The 21,670-nt window shown below is 42.2% G+C and overlaps 1 protein-coding gene across 1 annotated transcript in view; it reads right to left on the minus strand.

Annotated features, from left to right (window-relative positions):
• Nucleotides 1–218: 218 nt before the first annotated feature.
• LOC138358222 (digestive cysteine proteinase 1-like) overlaps nt 219–21,670 on the minus strand; it is a 161,710-nt gene continuing 140,258 nt past the window's right edge. Inside the window, exons 8-10 of the mRNA XM_069315806.1 lie at nt 2,810–3,001; nt 2,469–2,634; nt 219–556 (exon numbers count right to left, since the gene is read on the minus strand). Of these exons, the coding sequence (XP_069171907.1) occupies nt 348–556; nt 2,469–2,634; nt 2,810–3,001 (567 nt within the window). The 3' untranslated portion in view covers nt 219–347. The remainder of the gene's footprint in view (nt 557–2,468; nt 2,635–2,809; nt 3,002–21,670) is intronic.

A 21,670-nucleotide genomic window follows, 5' to 3' on the forward strand; every position in this document is an offset into this window, starting at 1 on the left:
TTTTTCGGTCATATTTAATAATATATATATATAATTATATATACACATACATACTGTACTGTAGATGTATTTAGTGTGGTGTAGAGAGCCAAATCTAGTGGAAATATGTGCATTTTGATGATTGTAGGCCGCTAACCTTAAGTCTAATTCATTACATATTGGACTGAAAATTGTTAACTTTCTATTGCTAAAACCTTTTAAGGAAAATAAATTAAAAATACAATGCAAATTCTTTATTTCATAACAGAATCAATGAGCCGAAGCAGGATCATATTAAATTTGTAAGTTAAATTTGTGCCCATCACGCCACAGAAATATTCAGGTCTTCAGTAGGGGCTCTACAAAAACTACACCGTCGGGTAGGAAGCAGCAGTGGCAATACCACAGTTGTTGTTCTTGTTACGAGCCATCTTTACGTACCCACCCTCACCCCACCCGGTGCCCCAAGAGTTCTTAACGATCCAGTAGTCTCCTCCTTTGGTGTCAGTGCCATAACCCACTACCAGTACACCGTGGTTAAGGCTGGTTGACGAGCACGTCGACTCAAAGTACACACCTGAAATACAAGCACACACATTAATATCTCAAGCCCCTGTACACACTCATATGCATTCCAAAATTACCGTTTGGTGCAAATTCTCCAATAATTGTTTTAATATATAACAAATAAACTAGATATTTAAACTACTTTTTTCTTAGGTATATCAAACATATTAGGAAGAAGACGCAACCAAAATTTAAAAGTGAGATACGTCAGATTAGTGACAACAAATTTGTTGTATTTTAAATAAAGTCTTTTTTGTTTAGTTTTGAAGAACTTGACAATGTGCCTTCAGCTAAACATATTTTTATAGGTTGTAGAGTGGAAACGTTGACTAGCTTAATGTTTACAAAAAAGGGTATCATCAAATAAAATTGTTATGCTCTAAAAGTCCCCAGGGCCAGGGGGGGCTGACGGCTGAGTGGACAGAGCTTGGGATTCATAATCCTAAGGTTCCGGGTTCGATCCCTGGCGGAGGCGGAAACAAATGAAATGAATTTCTTTCACTCTGATGTTTCTGTTCACCTAACATTAAATGGGTACCTGGGAGTTAGACAGCTGCTACGGGCTGTTTCCTGGGGATATCTAAATAAGGAGGCCTGGTCAAGGACCGGGCCGCGGGGACGTTAAGCCCCGAAATTATCTCAAGATAGGGTCAAACGCATATTTGCTACGGTGCTAAAATAAGGTATACAGGCACTTACGGAGCCCCTTTTCGAGCATATTTCATAAATTATTAGAATTGAGCAGACTCTATTGAGTAGGATATATGATGCCAAATGTTAAGAGGGGGAGACAAATCACTTGAGTTGAACTGTAGTTTAATTAGCTTAACGTCTTGTGTAAGAAAATGACTTTAATTGATAGCTTCAAAACCCTTTCATTTACATCATGAAGAATATCTATATCAATAAATCAGAATATCTGTTTGTTCGTCAAAGATTGGAAGGCAGATACTTGAGGTCAGCCTTGTGCAACACTGCACTGTGGTTGGTGACTTTATAGCGAGTCTCAGAGGGTGGTCATGGTCATCCCTTATACCACCTATGAAGGGAAATTTTCCTTCACACTCACTTCACGAGATTGATGGATATGAAATGTTTTATGAAAAGTCCGTAGAGTTTAGTGTTCATATATATATATATTAGTGTATTCAGATATTGATATTCAAAACGGATATTCAGATAACAGATTTGTGATCTGGACACAACCTTCCGATTGTAGGGATGTAGATAGTGTATAGTGAAAATGGTTACAGTGATAAGGGGACATAGGGAGCGTTTCTGTGCATGAAGACAGAGAGGGTGTAAGTAGAGATGTGTATCATATGAAGATGTTCACTATGATGAAGACAGTATGTTGTGAAAATGGTTACAATGATGAAAGACGACTGGGGAGAATGTGTTAAATAATAAATAGGGTGAGTGTGCCGGAGATCCGGACAGTGAATGTGGTTGGAGACTGGACGGGCATATTTGGGGAAGACTAAAAGGATATTTGGGAGAGATGTGGAAGATATACGGGGGGAGGGGAAGACAAGGAAAGAGCATGTGGGATTATGTGTTTCTATTAGTATCCGTGGAAAAATCCTATGTTCAATAACCTTTGATTCATCAAATCCTGAGACTAGTCAATTAACTCTACGAACAAATCCACAAGGGCCGTGACGAGGATTCGAACCTGTGTTGGATCCTGGAGCCTCTCCGAAACACAAACCAGGATTTTACACAATTCCCCCATGCACTCGAGCTATGTCAATAGGCCATTCTATTGTCTGCTCCAAATCCACTTTGTGAATTTGTTCATGTGATACATCACGCTATTGTGATTTCTGTTTGTAATTAACTCTTCCTTTGCCAACTCTCTTGCTCTCAGTTCTTACGATGGACCCTCCCTCCCATTTGAATATACATAAGTGTGAGCTCACCGCTGCTGTAGTGCTGGAATGAACTGTGGGATGCATCGATGGCCACAGAGATGGGGCCTACGGTCCCAACGGCCTTCTGTAGAGCGCTCTCGCTTTGTGAAGTTACTGAGACGTAGCCAGTTAATGTGGCAGAGATGTTCTTGGGTAAAAATTTGCAAGTTCCTTGCTGAGAGTATTATATAAGAAACAAAATTATTATTCCCTGCTCATACAAAATATATTTATATGTGCGAATAATGTTAAATGTATGAAAAATCATCTTCACAAAATATTTCAATTAATTATAAACAAGTAATTATCAGTTTCCAGTCATGACTGCTGCCGTGATGAGGACCACTTACCACTGCCACGTACGGGTAGAGGGCCCCACTGTTAGCTCCATTAGCCTTGATGTAGTTGAAGGCACTAGTCATTGCTCCACCGTTACATCCCTGGTTTTTGTACGTCCCACCGGAGCAGTCGACCAGCTGCTGCTCGGAGAGACTCGCCAGCTTGCCGGTCTTACGGAAATATTGACCCTCCAAGGCACCGGTCTGTGTGAAAAACAGGGAATCAAATAAATATAAAAACATACACATAATAATATATATATATATATATATATATATATATATATATATATATATATATATATATATATATATATATATATATATATATATATTTTTTTTTTAAACAACGGAAGGGAGTACCACCTCTAGCTGGAAGAAGGGGGTCCCATAGCCTCGGAGGAAACCACGCATAACGCATTAGAAGGAATGTTTAGATCCCCTCCAATACAGTTTCTGTGTGCTTTTCTCCTACCACCCCCTTCCTTTTTTATTTTTTGTGCTTTATTATGCATTTGATGGTTACAAGATATACATGGGTTGATACAAAAATAATAATGCAAAAAGGGGCTTAAAGGTTATGGATCTCTTGAAAAACACAACAATGGGAAACATTGATGAATGTCACAGACGGGTTCGATCATTGTTGCAAGTCAAACACTTCTTCGAATTCCTCTGAAGTTGGACTAGTGCCCAAGACGCAACAGGCATTTCCCCTCTGAATCGCAACACTGAGGCGCTGGAACGCTATATATATATATATATATATATATATATATATATATATATATATATATATATATATATATATATATATATATTAGTATATTTTGGTAGCAGTCTTTCCTGTAGACATATATTATTAAATATGACCGAAAAAGTAAGATTAATAATTCTAACACGAATTTTCTCAATCTTTCGTACATTACGCTTCACTGTTGGAGGTAAATCAAAAATCACTTCTCCAAAATTCATATAAATATATATATATATATATATATATATATATATATATATATATATATATATATATATATATATATACATATATATATATATATATATATATATATATATATATATATATATGTCGTACCTAGTAGCCAGAACTCACTTCTCAGCCTACTATTCAAGGCCCGATTTGCCTAATAAGCCAAGTTTTCCTGAATTAATATATTTACTATAATTTTTTTCTTATGAAATGATAAAGCTACCCTTTTCACTATGTATGAGGTCAATTTTTTTTTATTGGAGTTAAAATTAACGTAGATATATGACCGAACCTAACCAACCCTACCTAACCTAACCTAACCTATATATATATGTAAGGTTAGGTTAGGTAGCCAAAAAAAGCTAGGTTAGGTTAGGTTAGGTAGGTTAGGTAGACGAAAAAACATTAATTCATGAAAACTTGGCTTATTAGGCAAATCGGGCCTTGCATAGTAGGCTGAGAAGTGAGTTCTGGCTACTAGGTACGACATATATATATATATATATATATATATATATATATATATATATATATATATATATATATATATATATATATATTGGGAAGGGAGTACCATCTCTGGCTGGAAGAAGGGGGACCCATAGCCTCGGAGGAAACCACACATAACGCATTGGAGGGAATGTAGGTCCCCTCCAATACAGTTTCTGTGTGCTTTTCTCCTACCACCCTTTTTTTTTTCTTTTTTTTTGCTTTATTGTGTATTTAAAGGTTACAAAACATACAAGACAAATGCCTAAAGGTTATGGATCTCTTGAAGCTCCTCCGCTTCCGGACAGGAACCGAGGACGCAGGAAGCATTTCCCATCTGGATCGCCACACTGAGGCGCTGAAACAAAAAACTGGAAGCCCTTGGGTCTCTGGTGACGTCAATGAGCTTGGAACCCAATTCCTTGAGAAATCCCAAGGCACTCTTGCCCCAGGGGCCATGCGTCTCAGACGCTATGGGAACAAAGAGGTATTGACCTTCCAGTCACCTGTACTTGAGTGATTTTGCTGTTTCCCTGTGGTTGGCCGCCCCACTTGCTTGATCAGCTCCGAAGTGTACATAGGTCTCAGCCAGAGTGGATACACATGTGTAGTCCCACACCAACTGTCTACCCTCCTTCCATGAATATAGGGAGATGTCATCAGGACGAAGTGCAGGAAATCCGTGTTTTGGACCCCTAGGATGCCAAGTTCTCTCTCCGCTTTGCACCTAGCTGAGACGAGGCTTCTCTTGATGATGTCATTGACCTCGTTGTGTCTTGCATGCCAGCCCTTTGTGCTTCCGCAATGCAACCCATGCAGTCCGTATTGGTCTGCTTCCACCCTGTTGCAAATACACTTATATTCAGTGTGAATTGGGGCACCAAGGCGAAGGGCCACTGCTACACGAAGGGATTCTGGATCTAGGCTCGTGCCCATTGCTGACATGGGTACTGCCAGGAGGAAGTCTCCTGCATGGGGGGCACGCACTGCTCTGAGGCGGGCTTTCTCCTTGTCTGATGTTGCGGTGCTGAGCATGGCATCAGCTACTTTTTCCACTGGAGGATGGTCCCAGCCGGACTGTTTTTGTTGTTTTGTTGGCTCTATAATGGTTGCTGGGGCTGCAAGAACATCCCACTGATTTGAACATTCAGTGAAAGCAGGATCGTGTATTCCTGCTAAATCTCTCTGGATTGCAGGTAAGATATCTCTGACGAGATCGTGCGATGCGTGGGAGGAGGAAAGGAAGGCTGGTAGAGCAATTTGGGAGGCTGTGCGGACACCAAGGCCGCCGAGTCTTACAGGAAGGGTTGCTTGCTCCCACTGAGAGTCGTCCAATGGCAGGTTCAGGACTTTCACCAGCATGGACCTCAGAAGGGTGTCATACACAATTAACTTAGGGCTGCTGTAGGATGGAGAACATCTCAGAAGGTAGGTCAATTTAGGGAGAGACAGGTATCTTGTGAGGAGAAAGAGAGCATCATGAGCATCAATCTTGTCAATCCTGTCCAGCATTCTCTTTAGATCAGTGATTTTTGCAGCCAGGGCCTCCTTGATTGTTCGTGGGCCACTGGGGGCATCCAGGAGAGTGCAGTCCGGTGGCTCGACAACGAGAATGTTTGGAAGAACATTTTGTATTTGCCCAGTGATGTCTGGGTTGCGGGAGATTATTTCACATTTGGATGCATTGAGAATGAGGCCTAAGGCTGCTCCCTGCTCCTAGATTTTCCTTATATCCTCCTGCTCCTGGATTTTCCTTATATATATATATATATATATATATATATATATATATATATATATATATATATATATATATATATATATATATATATATATATATATATATATATATATATATATATATATATATATATATATATATATATATATATATATATATATATATATATATATATATATATATATATATATATATTGGCTGTTGATTGCTGGTGTTGACTTCTTGATGTGTAGTGCCTCGCAAACGTCAAGCCGCCTGCTATCGCTGTATCTATCGATGATTTCTGTGTTGTTTACTAGGATTTCTCTGGCGATGGTTTGGTTGTGGGAAGAGATTATATGTTCCTTAATGGAGCCCTGTTGCTTATGCATCGTTAAACGCCTAGAAAGAGATGTTGTTGTCTTGCCTATATACTGGGTTTTTTGGAGCTTACAGTCCCCAAGAGGGCATTTGAAGGCATAGACGACGTTAGTCTCTTTTAAAGCGTTCTGTTTTGTGTCTGGAGAGTTTCTCATGAGTAGGCTGGCCGTTTTTCTGGTTTTATAGTAAATCGTCAGTTGTATCCTCTGATTTTTGTCTGTAGGGATAACGTTTCTATTAACAATATCTTTCAGGACCCTTTCCTCCGTTTTATGAGCTGTGGAAAAGAAGTTCCAGTAAAATAGTCTAATAGGGGGTATAGGTGTTGTGTTAGTTGTCTCTTCAGAGGTTGCATGGCTTTTCACTTTCCTTCTTATATATATATATATATATATATATATATATATATATATATATATATATATATATATATATATATATATATATATATATATATATATATATATATTTTGGTAGCAGTCTTTCCTGTAGACATATATTATTAAATATGACCGAAAAAGTAAGATTAATAATTCTAACACGAATTTTCTCGATCTTTCTTTTGTTTCTTTCTCACTGTTGATGGTAATTGAAAAATCAATTCTCCACAATTCATTTTTATTTCCAGTTTGACGCGACACTTGAGCGCGTTTCGTAAAACTTATTACATTTTCAAAGACTTTAGTTTACACACACACACAACTATAACTGAATTGAGTTTAAACATCTTCGATTTTTTATACCTGCATTTGGGTGAGGTGATATGTTACAACAGTTTTGGATGAGGTGAAAACAAACTTTCAACACAAGACAGAACACGAAACAATGGGTATTGAAGGTAAGAATGGAAGTAATTGCAGAGGGCCTATTGGCCCATATTTCTTGATGCTTCTATATTGGAGCGGAGTCTTGAAGTGGGTAGAATATATATATATTTATATATATATATATATATATATATATATATATATATATATATATATATATATATATATATATATATATATATATATATATATATATATATATATGTCGTACCTAGTAGCCAGAACTCACTTCTCAGCCTACTATGCAAGGCCCGATTTGCCTAGTAAGCCAAGTTTTCATGAATTAATTGTTTTTCGACAACCTAACCTACCTAACCTAACCTAACCTAACTTTTTCGGCAACCTAACCTAACCTATAAAGATAGGTTAGGTTAGGTTAGGTAGGGTTGGTTAGGTTCGGTCATATATCTACGTTAATTTTAACTCCAATAGAAAAAAAAATCACCTCATACATAATGAAATGGGTAGCTTTATCATTTCATAAGAAAAAAATGAGAGAAAGTATTTAAATTCAGGAAAACTTGGCTTATAAGGCAAATCGGGCCTTGCATAGTAGGCTGAAAAGTGCGTTCTGGCTACTAGGTACGACATATATATATATATATATATATATATATATATGTCGTACCTAGTAGCCAGAACTCACTTCTCAGCCTACTATTCAAGGCCCGATTTGCCTAATAAGCCAAGTTTTCCTGAATTAATATATTTACTATAATTTTTTTCTTATGAAGTGATAAAGCAACCCTTTTCTCTTTGTATGAGGTCAATTTTTTTTTATTGGTGTTAAAATTAACGTAGATATATGACCGAACCTAACCAACCCTACCTAACCTAACCTAACCTATATGTATAGGTAAGGTTAGGTTAGGTAGCCAAAAAAAGCTAGGTTAGGTTAGGTTAGGTAGGTTAGGTAGACGAAAAAACATTAATTCATGAAAACTTGGCTTATTAGGCAAATCGGGCCTTGAATAGTAGGCTGAGAAGTGCGTTCTGGCTATTAGGTACGACATATATATATATATATATATATATATATATATATATATATATATATATATATATATATATATATATATATATATATAAAGTTTGTGAGGGTACCACCTCTGGTGCCAATGTGGGGACCCATAGCCTCGGAGAAGAAAATAAAAAGTATTCAGAGGAGACCTTGTGGTTTCTCACTGAACACTAATATTATCTTCTCCTACCACCCCCATTCTTTTGTATGTACACATATATATTTACTTTATTTGAAGTTTGTTACAAAAAAGGAGTTACATATGGGTTACAAAGATGGTTGTCATAGGTTGTCGAGTTCCTCCAGCTCCTCAGATGGCGGGAAGGAACCCTGGATGCAGTGCGCATTTCCCCTCTGTATCGCCACACTGAGGCGCTGGAAAAGAAAGCTTGCAGCTCTCGGGTCCCTTGTTGTTTCAATGAGCCTAGAACCCAGTTCCTTCAAAAAACTGGTAGCACTTTTACCCCAGGCGCCGAGCGTCTCAGAAGCAATGGGGACAAAATTGTAGTGGTGATCCAGTTCTCTATACTTACGGGATTTGGCTGCTTCCCTGTGGGTGGCAGCGCCACCTGGTTGTGCAACACTGAGGTTAATGTAGGTGTTAGCCAGGGTTGATACGCACGTGTAGTCCCATACCAACTGCTTGCCATTCTTCCAGGGGTTCACTGTGATACCATCCGGGCGACCAATAAGAGCATCAGAGTTACGGGGCGTTAGGTAATGGGGCTCTCTTTCAGCTGGGCATCCAGCTGTGGTGAGGCTCCTCTTGATGATGTCGTTAACTTCACTGTGCCTCGAGTGCCATCCCCCTGTGCTTTGGCAGAGTAGGCCATGGTGACCGTACCTGTCAGCCACCACCTCGCCGCAAATACACCTATATCTGGTGTGGATTGGGGCTGGATATATATATCCACTGGTGTGGATATATATATATATATATATATATATATATATATATATATATATATATATATATATATGTCGTACCTAACCGTCGTATATATATATATATATATATATATATATATATATATATATATATATATATATATATATATATATATATATATATATATATATATATATATATATATATATATATATATATTTCCATGACTGTTACATCATGGAAAAGGGCGGAGGTTTCCACACTGCAGTCTACACTAAGGAAACAAACATAGGAATGTGCCTAAATGCCAACAGTGACTGCCCAGACAGGTACAAAAGGAGTGTTGTTAACGCATATGTCGACCGTGCTCTCAGCCACAGCTCAGAATGGAAGCAAGTCGACGAAGAACTCTGTAGGGTAAGGCAGGTCCTAGTCAATAACGGCTTCTCCAATGGTTTCGTCGAAGACATCATAAGAAGGAAAGTGAAAAGCCATGCAACCTCTGAAGAGACAACTAACACAACACCTATACCCTCTATTAGACTATTTTACAGGAACTTCTTTTCCACAGCTCATAAAACGGAGGAAAGGGTCCTGAAAGATATTGTTAATAGAAACGTTATCCCTACAGACAAAAATCAGAGGATACAACTGACGATTTACTATAAAACCAGAAAAACGGCCAGCCTACTCATGAGAAACTCTCCAGACACAAAACAGAACGCTTTAAAAGAGACTAACGTCGTCTATGCCTTCAAATGCCCACTTGGGGACTGTAAGCTCCAAAAAACCCAGTATATAGGCAAGACAACAACATTTCTTTCTAGGCGTTTAACGATGCATAAGCAACAGGGCTCCATTAAGGAACATATAATCTCTTCCAACAACCAAACCATCGCCAGAGAAATCCTAGTAAACAACACAGAAATCATCGATAGATACAGCGATAGCAGGCGCCTTGACGTTTGCGAGGCACTACACATCAAGAAGTCAACACCAGCAATCAACAGCCAATTATTGCACAACTATATTCTACCCACCTCAAGACTCCGCTCCAATATAGAAGCATCAAGAAATATGGACCAATAGGCTTTCTACAAACACTTCTATTCAATATCCATTGTTTCGTGTTCTGTCTTGTGTTGATGAAATTAATACCCTATTAATACCACATCTTGTTCTGTCTTGTGTTAATGCCACATCACCCCTTCCACCTCACTCAAATGTAGATATAAAATCGGAGATGCGTAAGTTCTATTCAGTTGTGTATTTGTGAACTAAAGTCTTTGAAAATGTAATAAGTTTTACGAAACGCGCTCGTGTCGCGTCAGACTAGAAATAAAAATGAATTTTGGAGAATTGATTTTTGATTTACCTCCAACAGTGAAGCGAAATGTACGAAAGATTGAGAAAATTCGTGTCAGAATTATTAATCTTACTTTTTCGGTCATATTTAATAATATATGTCTACAGGAAAGACTGCTACCAAAATATACTTATATATATATATATATATATATATATATATATATATATATATATATATATATATATATATATATATATATATATATATATATATAAATATATATATATATATATAAATATATATATATATGTGTATGTATATATATATATATATATATATATATATATATATATATATATATATATATATATATATATATATATATATATATATATAATTATATATATATATATATATACATGTATATATATATATATATATATATATATATATATATATATATATATATATATATATATATATATATATATATATATATAGGGGGTACCACCACTGGTGCAATTATAGGGACCCACAGCCTCAGAGAAGGGAACACAGAGCATTCAGGGAAAAACTTGCCATTTAACTCTGAATACGTAAGAGTGTTTGCTTCTCCTACCACCCCCCTTTTTTATGGTGTACACTTTATTATACAAGGTTATACAGTTACATATCTGATTTTATACAAAAAATTAACATTAAGAGGACACAAAAAAAAGTTCGCTTCCTAGAGGCTGTAGATTTCCTCGAACTCCTCCGACGCCGGGCGTGAACCAAGGATGCAGCGAGCATTCCCCCTCTGGATCGCGACACTGAGGCGCTGAAAGAGAAAACCTGCTGCTCTAGGGTCTCTTGTGGTGTCAATGAGCTTGGAACCAAGATCCTTAAGAAACCTTCTTGCACTCTCTCCCTATGGGCCTAGGGTCTTAGACCCTATTGGAACGAAGTTGTACCGATGATCTAATTGCCTGTACTTGGCTAACTTGTCTCTTTCTCTCCGTGTCGCCGCGGCTCCTGCTGTGCCGGCAGAGAGGCTGATGTATGTGGTTGCCAGGGTGGATACACAAGTATAGTCCCATGCCAACTGTCTGCCATCCTTCCACGGTCGCAGTGTGATTCCGTCTGGTCGGCCGGCAAAGCTAACAGAGTCACGGTTCAGTAGGTTGCGGGGCTCTCTCTCCTCTGGACACTGAGCAGAGGCAAGGCTTCTTTTAATGATGTCATTGACTTCGTCGTGTCTAGTGTGCCAACCACCAGATTTTCCACAGTGCAGGCCATGCAGTCCATATTCGTCAGCATCTGCCTCGCCGCAAATACACCTATGAACAGCGTGGATAGGGGCAGCAAGACGGAGAGCGACTGCAATACGGAGCTCCTGCGGATCAAGACGTGTGCCTGTCGCAGACATTGGGACTGCCAAAAGGAAGTCCCCTGCATGGGGAGCCTGCACAGCTGTGAGGCGTGCACGATCACTGGGGGTTGTTGCTGCCTCCAGCAAAGCTGTGGCTTCTTTGTCTACAATGGGGCTGTCCCAACTGGATTGTTTCTTGGCTTTGGGCATGGCTGGTCTGAGTGCAGGGTCTGCCATGGCACCCCATTTCGTGTCGCATTCCGTGTAATGGGGGTCCTGTATCCCCGCTACATCACTCAGGGTGTCAGGTAGAATTTCCTTAACCAGGTCATCTGATGCTGAGGAGGAAGACAGGAAGGCTGGGACAGCAATTTGGATAGCGGTGCGGACACCCAGGCCACCGAGCCTAACAGGAAGAGTGGCTTGTTTCCACTGGCATTCGTTGAGGGAGAGGTTAACAACTTTTTCCAGCATGGTCTTCAGTAAGAGGTCATACTCTTCAAGCTTTCGGCTGTCGTAAGATGGGGCGCACCTCAGAAAGTAGGTTAGCCTCGGAAGGGATAGGCATTTGGTGTGGAGATAAAAAACATCGTGGGCATCGATGTCACCTATTCTGTCTTCCATCCTCCTAAGGTCTGCGATTTTCTTGTCAAGGATCTCCTCAATGGCGTTAGACCCGAGGGGGGCTCCAAGGAGGGTGCTGTTCTCGGCCCTAATGACATGGGCTCCAGGCAAGGCAGACCTTATTCTAGCTACGATGTCTGGGTTGGAAGAGACTACTTCACACTTGGAAGGGTTCAGGACAAGACCCAGGCTTACTTCTTGCTCCTTTATTTTCCTGATATCTGCCAAGAGATGGTCTACTGTGCCAGCTATTTTGCCATCATCCAAAAACCAGATGTTGAACTCGCTGGACAAGCTTTCGGTGATTTCTTTTAAGACTAAGCAGAAAAGAAGGGGAGCAAGAGGATCACCTTGCTGAACACCTTCACATGATCTGATTTCATGTTCACAAAAGAGCAGTTCTGACTCACCACTGTAGCACGATAGTATGAACGGGTAGAGGGGCCGGAAATGGCGATGTACGGCACAAAGTACTGCATCTCTCTGATATATATATATATATATATATATATATATATATATATATATATATATATATATATATATATATATATATATATATTTCATTGAATATGACCGCATATTCTGTATTTATTATTTTCTGGTTTAGGGCTTCTATCCCTCTAACTATTTTCTTAGCATCAGGGCTTAATTGAAATAGGAGTTCTCCAAAACTCATTTTCGTACTTTTAAGGTGAAGAAAAGAAGTGATTTACTATAGAGTGTATTACACTTATTTGTATAATTTGCACGACGTTTCGAACCTCCATGGTTCATTCTCAAGTGAACAGATCTTACAATACTAGTTGATTTTATACCCGCATTAGGTCAGGTGATAATACAATGAAGGTGAAAACATGGGGGGATACATAAGGGATAAACATAGGGGCTGCAGAAGGCTTATTGGCCCATACGAGGCATCTCCTATCTAAACACAAAGATTAATCCAGTGTAATTGGCCTGTTATGTTGGACATTGTCTTCTGTGTTGGCATCGATATGTTCTTGTCTTGTCCTTACTCTCATGGTGGGTAGAGTAAATAGTTCCGTGATTTGGGTGTTCATGGTAGGTCGCTCTATTCTTATGTGAATTGCCTCAAGAATTTGTAATCTTCTTGAATCTTGGGTTTTGTCTATTATGCAAGTATTCTTGTTCAACATTTCTCTTGTTAGAGTAATGTCATGGGCTTGTCTCATGTGATTCCTAGGGGCACCAGATTGAAGATGGCATGTCAAACGCCTCGTCAGCTTGGTCGACGTCATACCTATGTACTTACATTGAAGGTTACATCCTTCGTGGGGGCAAGTGTACATGTATACAACGCTTGACTGCTGTAGAGGGTTCTCCGTCGGCTTCGGGCTGTTTTTGATAAGGAGTTCGGAAGTCTTCTTGGTTTTGTAGAATATTATCAGGTTTATGTTTTGGTTAGGAGTAGTGCTTTTTACTCCTTTACGGATTATTTCTTTCATTATTCTTTCCTCTTTTATATGTTCACTGTGCATGGTTGATTTGTAATATAATTTTATTGAGTGTGCTGTGGTTTCTGTTCTAGGTTCTGAATTATACCAACGGTCCAAGTGTCTTCTTATAGCAGCGTTTATTTCCGCGTTGCTATATCCGTTGTTCACCAATACCTGAGTTACTCTTTCAAACTCTCTACTCACGTTGCTCCATTCAGAGCAGTGGGTAAGCGCTCGACGAATATAAGCATTGAGAACACTGGCTTTGTATCTTTGGGGGCACTCACTTCTACCGTTCAGGCATAATCCTATATTGGTGGGCTTGGTATATACGTTGGTGCTTAAAGAGGTTCCTGTTTTTGTTATTAGTACATCCAAGAATGGCAGACTGTTATTTTCACTATTTTCATGTGTAAATCGGAGTACTGACTCTCTCTCTAGGTGTCTTTTTAGGTCAATTAGTTCATCTGAGTCTTTTACTATTACGAATATGTCATCTACATAACGGCAGTATACAGTTGGTTTTTGTCTGCTACTGAAGACCCTATCTTCGATGGTTCCCATATAAAAATTAGCAAATAAAACTCCTAAGGGGGAGCCCATTGCTACTCCGTCTATTTGTAAATACATATCTCCTTGTGGACTGATGAAAGGGGCTTCCTTTGTACATGCTTCGAGAAGACTTTTCAAGTGTGGCTCAGGTATGTCTAATTTGGGGGTGCTCTCGTCTCTGTATACTCTGTCCAGAATTATTCCTATGGTTGTGTCGACTGGGACGTTGGTGTTACGAACCCGGATCCAGCATCCGAGCACGGAGTAGTAACGACTACGCCATCTGTGAGTTAGCTCCCGAAACCCCCGCCAAACGAACGACGACACCGGATGAGGACGGCGAATATCGGCCACAAGGGCCAGTTTCCAGTCCTGTGCAGCTCACAACACAGCCGCTCCTGACCTCTGGTGAGGTGGTGCTCCGACGACAGCGCCATCTATGGACTGGATACGTCAGGTGTTTGTGCCCGAGCCCGTAAGTATTAGTGTCCCGGTTATTGATGACGTGTCTGCTTACAGAGCCGACCTGGGACCACTGTGATGGAAGTGGAGTCAGTCTACCCGAGGCAGCCAGTCTCCATACTGTGAAGTTTGCTGCAGCTGTTGTGACGTCGTCCCCCCGGAAGAACACTGTGGTGTGTTAGCCTGCCAGTGGAGTGGCAGTGAAAGGATTTACCCGGGACCGACTGTTGGAGACGATCATCCACTGGGGTATTGAGGACAGGAGGGTGATTTGTGATATCACACGAGACTCCTGTCTAGGGCGTACCCCTTATATCGTTCGTGGAGTGGCCGTACCAGCCTTGGTGGCTCAGTACCTGCCAGCAGACCAGCTGGACGTGTGGTTGACGGCCTCCACGACGGTGCCCCCAGTGGACCTGCGTTTTGGCTGACCTGTGGCCCGGGTAGGCTCGGCATTCTCAGAGGACACGTCGTGAGGCCACGAGGAAAGCACCAAGGACTCGGCACCGAGAGTTATGGCACCAGCGTCTTCAGTAGAAGACATCGATTGAGGATTAATCCCCTTGTAAAGTGTTAATACCCCTCCCCTTTGTGCACTCATTTATTTTATATATTTAAACGGTGATGGTAATTATAATATTAAGTTCTTAGCTTTCTTTCCCTACTACCTTTAAGTTAATTGTGTCACGGATCTCATCCCTTGATAGCCAATACTGGCTTGGGAACGGATACATATATCTTCCTCTAACAACATCAGAGTAAGGACCCCGTTGCGTCCCGAGAGGGCCGTAACATAATTGGCATCCCCAGCGGGATCCGTCCCCTTGTTAAGTATGTTTGACAGGGGTGGTGAAGTGGCGTAATCCCTGTAAATAATTCCCCCTGTGTGTGACGATTGTGACGTTATACGTCCTGTGCGGTGCTCAGAGTGACTAAGTGCGATAATGTGCAGTGCGGTGCTCGCTGTGATTAAGCGATTAAGTGCAATATTGACTAGTGCGGTGTTCAGTGATTCAGTGCAATATTGTAGAGCGAAGTGTTCGCTTGGACTCGGTGCAATATTGGGTAGTGCGGTGCCCGAAGTGATTACGTGCAATATTGGCAAGTGCAGTATTAGGTGCGACTAAGTGCAATATTGACGTAGAACAGTGCTCGGTGCGTTAAGTGCTAACGTGTAAGCGGTGTGTTAAGTGCTAGTGGAGTATTCCATCTGTGACAATGGCAGAAAAAGCTACCATCGATGATCTGGACGATGTTCAGGCTTTTCTGAACAGAGTGGACTGTCTTGCCAGATTAAAGTATCTGAGCAAACCAGAGCTTGTACTAGTGAGCGCCTACCTGGAGATCAAGATCCGTGCCAGTGATTCCCGTGTGGAGATCTTGTCCAAGGTTCACCGGCACCTGAAGGCAGAAGAGAAACAGGAAGGCGAGACTCCTAGTACAAGGGAAGGTGAGGAGATAGCTTCCACGGAAAAGGAAGATAAGGGCAGCGACGTTGACAGTGATGCAGGTGAGCTTAATATCAGCTTCCTAACTGTCAGAATGCGTGCCTTGGAAATTAATCGAGAAATTGAATGGAAGAAGTTAGAATTAGAACGAGAGTTAAAAGATAAAGAATTGGCAATGAGGCGTTTAGAATTAGAAAGAGAAGAGAAACGAGAGAGAGAAGAGAGAGAAAGAGAAGAAAGAAGAGAAGAACGAGAAAGAGAAGAGAGACGAGAGAGAGAAGAACGAGAAAGAGAGAGAGAAGAACGAGAAAGAGAAGAAAAAGAAAGACAGAGACAACATGAACTAGAAGTATTACGACTAGGCGCTGGACAGAGACAAACTGGAGTAAGCGGTTTCGATCCGGTAAGGAATATCAAAATGGTCCCCAAATTCAACGAGAGAGAAGTTTCGAAGTTCTTCGCAGCCTTCGAGAAAGTCGCTGCCTCTTTGGAGTGGCCAAGGGAGAATTGGGCCATCATGATACAGTCAGTCTTGACTGGGAAGGCCCAAATCGCCTACTCTACGTTATCCCTTGACGACTCCGGCGATTACGATATGGTGAAGAAAGTGGTGCTCATGGCGTACCAATTGGTACCTGAGGCATATAGGCAAAAGTTCAGAAACCTGAAGAAGACCTCAGAGCACACTTTCACCGAATTCGCCACCATCAAGGAGCGACTTTTTCAAGAATGGTGTGCCTCTCGGAAGGTGGAGACCAAGGAAGACCTCGAGCAGCTGATTCTGCTCGAGGACTTCAAGGATTGTTTGTCTGTAGACCTGAAGACGTACTTAGAGGAACAGCAGGTAGAGACCTTGAGTGCAGCAGCCACCATGGCTGAAGAGTACATCCTGACTCATAGGCCGTCTGCTAAGTACGTCCCAAGGAATTACCAGCGCCGGTTCGACAGACCTCATGATGAAGAAGAGAGACCCGTCCCACAAAGTGCTAAGAAGACGCCCCCAAGTAGCCCCCGAAGAACAAGTCCAAGCACCGGAGCCCGAGGAGGAATATGGTGTGCTGGACTTGTGGGCAGAAAGGGCATATAGCTGCTAGGTGCCGAGGCAGAAGAGGTGGCAGCGCACGTAGGGAGGTGATGATGATGAGCTGTGTTACACCACCAGCAGGAAACCAGTCTACGACGACGCAGGAAGGACCAAGTTTGTTGGCCCCTCACACTTCAACCGGGTATGTAACGAGTGATCATACTGGTAGATCAGTTGTAGTGCTCAGAGATAGTGGAGCAGCCCAGTCCCTGATCGTGAAGAGCTCGGTACCCGAGGGAGTAAGTGTGGTTGGGAGACCAGAGGTTGTCCTGGTTGGGTTTCCTAGGAAGCAGTACATCGCCCCCTTAGTGCCAGTACATCTTGACTCGCCTTATTTCAGCGGCACATGTGAGTTGGCAGTAGTCGATACCCTCCCTGTGGCTGGGATCGACGTGGTACTAGCCAACGACTAGGTGACCGATTGGAGCACCAATCATCCCAAGATAGCGGACGAGTCAGCCAGAACAGCAAGGTCTGAGGTAACTACAGGCAATGGTAATGTCCAGGTAAAGACAGACCCGGATTTAAACATATTTAATTTGTCCTCTCGCCTACAGATTGAGAACGTTCTAGCAGTGTCTCCTGATTCTCTCGACAAGGAACATGAAGTTAAGAAGGCAGAGGTACCTGAGCAAGAAGAGAGGCCTTGTGTGCGGGCACCCACGGATACCAACGAGTCTGGAGCGAAGGCGGATGTGTGCTTGCGGTATGGCAAGTTACAGCATGTAGTGAACCAGCCAGAGATTCCCCAGACGTCAGAGGTATGTGAGGTGTGTTCAAAAGGTCTAGTGCCCTCTTCGGTCCAAGCCAGGCTTGTGGATGTTGCCGACTATGGACGTAACAAGCTCAGGAAACTTATCCCTCGATTTACCAAATGTTTCCTATCAGTATTTTGTTTGATTCTCGTATGTGCTCTCGGTGAGGACCGGTGGACGACCCGACGAATGATGGCTCCCATGAACATCGTGAAGAGGTCCCAGGGATTGGAGATTTGTACTGCAGGTGTTGCAGTTGAAGGAGGGACCTGGAAGGTGATAATTGATTCAGGAGGTACGGCATGTGATAATATGAGTGACTGTTTCCGACAGGTTGACACCCCCCGCGTGATTGCTGAGCCTCAACACAGCGTTATGCGGAACGTTGGTCGACCTGACGGTGACAGAGCGAATGCCACCTGCGACGTACGAACAGCCCCGTTGGGACTAGGTGTGGACCTAGTAGAGTATGCTGTAAGTACTGTTTTGCCAGCTGTCGCTATCACTCTGAATTATCAGACCCCTGTATTCCAGGTTCCTGTCTCCCTGAAGGACCATCGGACCGGCACCAGAAATGCCGTCTGTGGTCAGCCATCATCGGTGCCACGACATAGGGAAGTGTCGAGTCACCCCAGATCGTGTCGAAACCAATCCGTACTCGAGAGAAACGAGATGATGCCCCTGCTTGACATCGCAGTGGAGACGTGGAAGACGTGGAAGATTACGTCAGGCAGATCATTGCCTTCTATCTGCAAGTTCCCGTTGTGCCGGAATTGTCCAGTAGTACAGTTCTGTGGACGAGACAGCCTCATCACTCCAGTTCATAATGCATGTGAGTCCATTTGGAGCAGTGTCGCCGTACTAATTTGGTTTGTGTTTCTTTTTATAGAACCCCAAACCAAATTCTTTTTGGTGGGGAGGTGTTACGAACCCGGATCCAGCATCCGAGCACGGAGTAGTAACGACTACGCCATCTGTGGGTTAGCTCCCGAAACCCCCGCCAAACGAACGACGACACCGGATGAGGACGGCGAATATCGGCCACAAGGGCCAGTTTCCAGTCCTGTGCAGCTCACAACACAGCCGCTCCTGACCTCTGGTGAGGTGGTGCTCCGACGACAGCGCCATCTATGGACTGGATACGTCAGGTGTTTGTGCCCGAGCCCGTAAGTATTAGTGTCCCGGTTATTGATGACGTGTCTGCTTACAGAGCCGACCTGGGACCACTGTGATGGAAGTGGAGTCAGTCTACCCAAGGCAGCCAGTCTCCATACTGTGAAGTTTGCTGCAGCTGTTGTGACGTCGTCCCCCCGGAAGAACACTGTGGTGTGTTAGCCTGCCAGTGGAGTGGCAGTGAAAGGATTTACCCGGGACCGACTGTTGGAGACGATCATCCACTGGGGTATTGAGGACAGGAGGGTGATTTGTGATATCACACGAGACTCCTGTCTAGGGCGTACCCCTTATATCGTTCGTGGAGTGGCCGTACCAGCCTTGGTGGCTCAGTACCTGCCAGCAGACCAGCTGGACGTGTGGTTGACGGCCTCCACGACGGTGCCCCCAGTGGACCTGCGTTTTGGCTGACCTGTGGCCCGGGTAGGCTCGGCATTCTCAGAGGACACGTCGTGAGGCCACGAGGAAAGCACCAAGGACTCGGCACCGAGAGTTATGGCACCAGCGTCTTCAGTAGAAGACATCGATTGAGGATTAATCCCCTTGTAAAGTGTTAATACCCCTCCCCTTTGTGCACTCATTTATTTTATATATTTAAACGGTGATGGTAATTATAATATTAAGTTCTTAGCTTTCTTTCCCTACTACCTTTAAGTTAATTGTGTCACGGATCTCATCCCTTGATAGCCAATACTGGCTTGGGAACGGATACATATATCTTCCTCTAACAACATCAGAGTAAGGACCCCGTTGCGTCCCGAGAGGGCCGTAACAGTTGGTAAAAAGGGATTCAACGTCCAGGGAAGCGATGATTCCATCGGGCTGGGTAGATTTGATCAATTCTAGGAAATCTGCTGATGATTGTAGACTAAACTTACTTGGAGTGTATGGAGTTAGGAGTTCATTGAGTTTCTTTGCCAGGTGATAAGTTGGGGTTGGTATTTGGCTGATTATAGGGCGTAGTGGGTTACCTGGTTTATGCGTCTTAACATTGCCGTAGGCATATCCTAAGCCATAGTCGCCTTGAAGTTTATTGAAATGCACACTACCTTTCTTTGCGTCCAGTACTCGACCTGTAAAATCACTCCTTCTGAAGATGTATTAATATACGAAAGTACTTAAGGAAATTCCTGTTTCATTTTTCCTCCGTGGTCTGACATTGTTACATTTTAATCATGTGTTTATTTTCGTGACACACACACACACACACTCCCCACTCTCCCTCTCTCCCACTCCCTCTCTCCCTCTCCCACTATCTCTCTCCTGCTCTCTCTCTCCTGCTCTCTCTCTCCTGCTCTCTCTCTCTCCTGCTCTCTCTCTCTCTCTCTCTCTCTCTCTCTCTCTCTCTCTCTCTCTCTCCCTCTCTCTCTCTCCCTCTCCCTCTCTCTCTCTCCCTCTAGAGAGAGGGAGAGAGAGAGTGGTAATACTAGGTGGTATTACCACTATTACTAGGTGGTAATAGTTTTCTGGATGAGAATGCCACAATAAAAGCAACATTTGCGGAAATACTAAAAAAAAATAACTCTGAAGTAATGACTGCAGTGATGGAGGTGGCCATGAAAGCAGCCACCTCGCAGGAGGCGGCACGCTCCACTAGCCAACTGCTGGAAAGGAACAGATCAGTGGTTGCTGTGGGTATTAAGGAGAAGGAAGGATCTAATAGGACAGAGTGGAGTGACAAGGACAAAGCAGCAGTGAATGAAGTACTAAAGGCACTAGACATGGAAGGGGCTGAGCATAGCATTGAGAAGGTTTTCAGGCTAGGCCGGTACAACAAAGACCGAGACCGAATGATAAAGATAGTGTTTGCAAACGAGAACACAAAGGTTAAAAAAAAAGTAAAAAGAAAAAGTTAGGTTAGGTTAGGTTAGGTAGGTTAGGTAGTCGAAAAACAATTAATTCAAGAAAACTTGGCTTATTAGGCAAATCGGGCCTTGCATAGTAGGCTGAGAAGTGCGTTCTGGCTACTAGGTACGACATATATATATATATGTCGTACCTAGTAGCCAGAACGCACTTCTCAGCCTACTATGCAAGGCCCGATTTGCCTAATAAGCCAAGTTTTCATGAATTAATTGTTTTTCGATTACCTAACCTACTTAACTTAACCTAACATAACTTTTTCGGCCACCTTACCTAACGTAACCTATAAAGATAGGTTAGGTTAGGTTAGGTAGGGTTGGTTATATTCGATCATATATCTACGTTAATTTTAACTCCATTAAAAAAAACTTGACCTCATACATAATGAAATAAGTAGCTTTATCATTTCATAAGAAAAAAATTAGAGAAAATATATTAATTCAGGAAAACTTGGATTATTAGGCAAATCGGGCC

Source organism: Procambarus clarkii, chromosome 7 (assembly GCF_040958095.1).
Source record: "Procambarus clarkii isolate CNS0578487 chromosome 7, FALCON_Pclarkii_2.0, whole genome shotgun sequence".
In the NCBI taxonomy this organism is placed as follows: Eukaryota; Metazoa; Arthropoda; class Malacostraca; order Decapoda; family Cambaridae; genus Procambarus; species Procambarus clarkii.